Source organism: Ranitomeya variabilis, chromosome 1 (genome assembly GCF_051348905.1).
Source record: "Ranitomeya variabilis isolate aRanVar5 chromosome 1, aRanVar5.hap1, whole genome shotgun sequence".
Classification (NCBI taxonomy): domain Eukaryota; kingdom Metazoa; phylum Chordata; class Amphibia; order Anura; family Dendrobatidae; genus Ranitomeya; species Ranitomeya variabilis.
In genome coordinates this window covers 1,106,687,447-1,106,693,446 of record NC_135232.1, presented here as the reverse complement: position 1 = coordinate 1,106,693,446, position 6,000 = coordinate 1,106,687,447, and the positions used below count along the sequence as shown (strand labels likewise).

Genomic DNA, 6,000 nt, shown 5'->3' with positions numbered 1-6,000 from the left:
TACCCAGTGGTTTCCCGTTCAGTGTGTAATGTGTTGTGAATTAGACTTTTTTGGCTCCCTCTAGTGGTTACTAGTGATATGACTCTGGGATTTCCTTCCCTCTGTCTGCACCCAGCTGGGTCGTTACTTCAGGGGTGTCGCTATATAAACCTCCTGGAACCTTAGTCGAGTGCCTGGCATAGGTGTTATCAGACACATTCTGTTTGCTCCTGTTTGCTGGTCCTGGTTCGTGTTAATTAAGCTAAGTCTTGCTTCTTTGTTTTTTGGGTTATTTGTTTGCTATCATTTTTGTCCAGCTTGTACTAAATGTGATTCCTGACCTTGCTGGAAGCTCTAGGGGGCTGGTGTTCTACCCCCGGGCCGTTAGACGGTTCGGGGGTTCTTGAATTTCCAGGGTGGATATTTTTGATAGGATTTTTTGCTGACCATATAAGTTATCTTTCTATATTCTGCTATTAGCTAGTGGGCCTCTCTTTGCTAAATTCCTAGCTCATTCTTATGTTTGTCTTTTCCTCTTACCTCACCGTTATTATTTGTGGGGGGCTTCTATCCAACTTTTTGGGGTATTTCCTCTGGAGGCAAGAAAGGTCTTTCTTTTCCCTTCTAGGGGTAGTTAGCTCTCCGGCTGGCGCGAGACGTCTAGGATCAACGTAGGAACGTTCCCCGGCTGCTGGTATTTGTGGTGCTAGGATTAGTTATATGGTCAGCCCAGTTACCACTGCCCTATGAGCTGGTTTTCTGTATTTACTGACTTAGCATTTTTCCTGAGACCCTATGCCATTGGGGTCATAACAGTATGCCAGGCCAATATTGAATGTTTCAGGTTTTGCGTGAGAATGCCTTGTTTGTTAAAGGCTCAAAGTGTCTCTTTGGAGTACAGAAAGTTCCCTTTTTGGGGTTTATTTTTTCCCCTTCTGCTGTGGAGATGGACCCAGTCAAGGTCCGAGCTATTCATGAGTGGACTCAACCCACGTCAGTTAAGAGTCTTCAGAAGTTCTTGGGTTTTGCTAACTTCTACCGTCGTTTTATCGCTAATTTTTCTAGCGTTGTTAAACCTTTGACGGATATGACCAAGAAAGGTTCTGATGTTGCTAACTGGGCTCCTGCAGCCGTGGAGGCATTCCAGGAGTTGAAGCGCCGGTTTACTTTGGCGCCTGTTTTGTGCCAGCCTGATGTCTCACTTCCCTTTCAGGTCGAGGTGGATGCTTCTGAGATTGGGGCAGGGGCCGTTTTGTCACAGAGAGGCCCTGGTTGCTCGGTAATGAGACCATGTGCTTTCTTCTCTAGGAAGTTTTCGCCTGCTGAGCGGAATTATGATGTGGGCAATCGGGAATTACTGGCCATGAAGTGGGCATTTGAGGAGTGGCGTCATTGGCTCGAGGGTGTTAAGCATCGTGTGGTGGTCTTGACTGATCACAAAAATTTGATGTATCTCGAGTCTGCTAAACGCTTGAATCCTAGACAGGCCCGCTGGTCATTGTTTTTCTCCCGTTTTGACTTTGTGGTCTCGTATTTACCAGGTTCAAAGAATGTGAAAGCTGATGCTCTTTCAAGGAGCTTTGTGCCTGACTCTCCTGGAGTCACAGAACCTGTTGGTATTCTTAAAGAAGGAGTTATTTTGTCAGCCATTTCTCCTGATTTGCGACGTGTGTTGCAGAGATTTCAAGCTGGTAGACCTGACTCTTGTCCACCTGACAGACTGTTTGTTCCTGATAAGTGGACCAGCAGAGTCATTTCCGAGGTTCATTCCTCGGTGTTGGCAGGTCATCCGGGAATTTTTGGCACCAGAGATCTGGTGGCTAGGTCATTTTGGTGGCCTTCCTTGTCACGGGATGTACGGTCATTTGTGCAGTCCTGTGGGACTTGTGCTCGAGCTAAGCCTTGCTGTTCCCGTGCCAGCGGGTTGCTCTTGCCCTTGCCTGTCCCGAAGAGGCCTTGGACACATATTTCCATGGATTTCATTTCTGATCTCCCGGTGTCTCGGGGTATGTCTGTCATCTGGGTGGTATGTGATCGCTTTTCAAAAATGGTCCATTTGGTGCCTTTGCCTAAGCTGCCTTCCTCTTCCGATCTGGTTCCTGTGTTCCTTCAGAATGTGGTTCGTTTACACGGCATTCCTGAGAATATTGTGTCTGACAGAGGATCCCAGTTTGTTTCCAGGTTCTGGCGATCCTTTTGTGCTAGGATGGGCATTGATTTATCATTCTTGTCTGCCTTTCATCCTCAGACTAATGGACAAACTGAGCGAACTAATCAGACTCTGGAAGCTTACTTGAGGTGTTTTGTTTCGGCAGATCAGGATGATTGGGTGACCTTCTTGCCGTTGGCTGAGTTTGCCCTAAATAATCGGGCTAGTTCCGCTACTTTGGTTTCGCCATTTTTCTGCAACTCTGGTTTCCATCCTCGTTTTTCCTCAGGACATGTGGAGCCTTCTGACTGTCCTGGAGTAGATTCTGTGGTGGATAGGTTGCAGCAGATCTGGAATCATGTGGTGGACAACTTGAAGTTGTCACAGGAGAAGGCTCAGCGTTTTGCCAACCGCCGCCGCGGTGTGGGTCCCCGACTTCGTGTTGGGGATTTGGTGTGGCTGTCTTCTCGATTTGTTCCTATGAAGGTCTCCTCTCCTAAATTTAAGCCTCGCTTCATCGGTCCTTACAAGATATTGGAAATCCTTAATCCTGTGTCCTTTCGCTTGGATCTTCCGGTTTCGTTTGCCATTCACAACGTGTTCCATAGGTCTTTGTTACGACGCTACGTTGTGCCTGTGGTTCCTTCTGCTGAGCCTCCTGCTCCGGTGTTGGTTGAGGGCGAGTTGGAGTACGTGGTGGAGAAGATCTTGGATTCTCGTCTCTCCAGGCGGAGGCTTCAGTATTTGGTCAAGTGGAAGGGTTATGGTCAGGAGGATAATTCCTGGGTGGTTGCCTCTGATGTGCATGCGGCCGATTTGGTTCGTGCCTTTCACGCTGCTCATCCTGATCGCCCTGGTGGTCTTGGTGAGGGTTCGGTGACCCCTCCTTAAGGGGGGGTACTGTTGTGAATTAGACTTTTTTGGCTCCCTCTAGTGGTTACTAGTGATATGACTCTGGGATTTCCTTCCCTCTGTCTGCACCCAGCTGGGTCGTTACTTCAGGGGTGTCGCTATATAAACCTCCTGGAACCTTAGTCGAGTGCCTGGCATAGGTGTTATCAGACACATTCTGTTTGCTCCTGTTTGCTGGTCCTGGTTCGTGTTAATTAAGCTAAGTCTTGCTTCTTTGTTTTTTGGGTTATTTGTTTGCTATCATTTTTGTCCAGCTTGTACTAAATGTGATTCCTGACCTTGCTGGAAGCTCTAGGGGGCTGGTGTTCTCCCCCCGGGCCGTTAGACGGTTCGGGGGTTCTTGAATTTCCAGGGTGGATATTTTTTATAGGATTTTTTGCTGACCATATAAGTTATCTTTCTATATTCTGCTATTAGCTAGTGGGCCTCTCTTTGCTAAATTCCTAGCTCATTCTTATGTTTGTCTTTTCCTCTTACCTCACCATTATTATTTGTGGGGGGCTTCTATCCAACTTTTTGGGGTATTTCCTCTGGAGGCAAGAAAGGTCTTTCTTTTCCCTTCTAGGGGTAGTTAGCTCTCCGGCTGGCGCGAGACGTCTAGGATCAACGTAGGAACGTTCCCCGGCTGCTGGTATTTGTGGTGCTAGGATTAGTTATATGGTTAGCCCAGTTACCACTGCCCTATGAGCTGGTTTTCTGTATTTACTGACTTAGCATTTTTCCTGAGACCCTCTGCCATTGGGGTCATAACAGTAATGGTGATATTGATTCCTTCTTCCCATGTATATAACATTACATTTATCATTGTTATACCGCATCTGCAACCTCTCGGCCCAAGTTTCCAACTTATCCAGAACCATCTGTAGCAGAATACTATCTTCTCTATCAACACAGGGTTGGGTGACAGGATCATTTCCAGGATCACTTAAAAGCCACTAACACAAGTGTTTTAGCAGCAGTAATCAGAGCTTGCTACATACATGCGCATCTAATATGTGACATACTGTATATGTGTATCACATGTGGGGACAAGGATAAAATCTCTAGCATACCCTGCTTGTTCCTACAAGAGTTAAGGTACCGTTACACTAAACGACTTACCAACGATCATGACCAGCGATACGACCTGGCCGTGATCGTTGGTAAGTCGTTGTGTGGTCGCTGGGGAGCTGTCACACAGACAGCTCTCTCGAGCGACCAATGATCAGGAAACGACTTCGGCATCGTTGAAACTGTCTTCAACGATGCCGAAGTCCCCCTGCAGCACCCGGGTAACCAGGGTAAACATCGGGTTACTAAGTGCAGGGTCGCGCTTAGTAACCCGATATTTACCCTGGTTACCATTGTAAAAGTTAAAAACAAAAAAAAAAACACTACATACTCACATTCCGATGTCTGTCACGTCCCCCGCCGTCAGCTTCCCGCACTGACTGTGTCAGCGCCGGCCGTAAAGCAGAGCACAGCGGTGAAGTCACCGCTGTGCTCTTCTTTACGTCCGGCACTGACAGTCAGTGGGGGAAGCTGACAGCGGGGGACGTGACAGACATCGGAATGTGAGTATGTAGTGTTTTTTTTTTTTTTACTTTTACAATGGTAACCAGGGTAAATATCGGGTTACTAAGCGCGGCCCTGCGCTTAGTAACCCGATATTTACCCTGGTTACAAGTGAACACATGGCTGGATCGGCGTCACAGACGCCGATCCAGCGATGACAGCGGGTGATCAGCGACCAAAAAAAGGTCCTGATCATTCCCATCGACCAACGATCTCCCAGCAGGGGCCTGATCGTTGGTCGCTGTCACACATAACGAGATCGTTAGTGGGATCGTTGCTACGTCACAAAAAAGCGTGACGTTGCAACGATATCGTTAACTAAATCTTTATGTGTGAAGGTACCTTTAAGTTACTGACCACAAAGTGGTTCACAAAATTTGAGTCCAAGGCCCCGATTCATCAGGACAGGCAGTTTTCTTGTTGTTCTTGATAATGGGGTGGGGTGGGGTGCAGGACGCCAGGTTACTTAGTTGGCTGATACCTCTAAAAGAATTGAGTGGCATGCACCTCGCCAAAAACCTTACTCCAGTCAGAAACTGGGGTAAGATTAGTGGAGTAAGGGAAGAGTCAGATGGCTGTATAACTCGGACGGGGATCGCAAAGCAATCCTCCAACTGGCCATTGGCTTTCCTGACCTGAGTGTAACAGCTGCATAGAAATACATACTGTCATACTCAGTGTGGGAGAGCCGAAGGTTTGCGTTGTGATCCCCATCCTAGGTATGTGGCCATCTGACTCCTGACTCTTCCCTTAGGGACACTGCCACTTCTCATGAATTGGACAAGCCGTGGTCACCACACTCCATCCCACCTCTAGCTCCATCAACTTTGCTGGAGCTGGATGAAAGTGGAGTAAAAATGTAAAAAAATCACAAACTTTTTGAACAGCCTCCAATTGTGCAAAAATTTCTACTTTGCAAAGCTTTTTACCCCAGAATTCTGATATAAAAGCTTTGATGAATAAAGGCCAAAGTCTTTTTTTATAGTGTTTCTAGAACACACAAACTGCAATTGCAACAGTACAGTTCTTTTGCTTATTGCAAACACAGAAATTACATTCCTCTTTTCACAATTCAAACAATGTGAGATAAGATTACTTGGCAGCAGTTTTATCTTGTGGGAGGAGGCTCACAAGAAGACACTCAGCATAATACACGAGATCTCGGCTTCCGACTCCTTATGCTACAGGGGTGGCCTCGAAGAGAAGAGAAGCCCATTGAAGTAAGATGTACCAAATTTATTGAGACTGAGGTCTAAACTACTATGCTGAACTTTCTTAGGGGGCACTACACAATACATTGGCCACTGGCTCTCTATGCAGAAACTAGGATAAAAAACAATTGAGCAAATACCCTGGAGTATGAAAATATGTAAATAAATATTAGTAGTAATGTAAATTACTTAGGG

General features: G+C 46.6%; 1 protein-coding gene across 1 annotated transcript in view; it reads left to right on the top strand.

Moving 5' to 3' along the window:
- The first annotated feature begins 5,751 nt into the window (after positions 1–5,751).
- Positions 5,752–6,000, top strand: part of SLC2A9 (solute carrier family 2 member 9) — a 466,623-nt gene continuing 466,374 nt past the window's right edge. Inside the window, exon 1 of the mRNA XM_077280147.1 lies at positions 5,752–5,814. Coding sequence (XP_077136262.1) covers positions 5,773–5,814 — 42 coding nt within the window. The 5' untranslated portion in view covers positions 5,752–5,772. The remainder of the gene's footprint in view (positions 5,815–6,000) is intronic.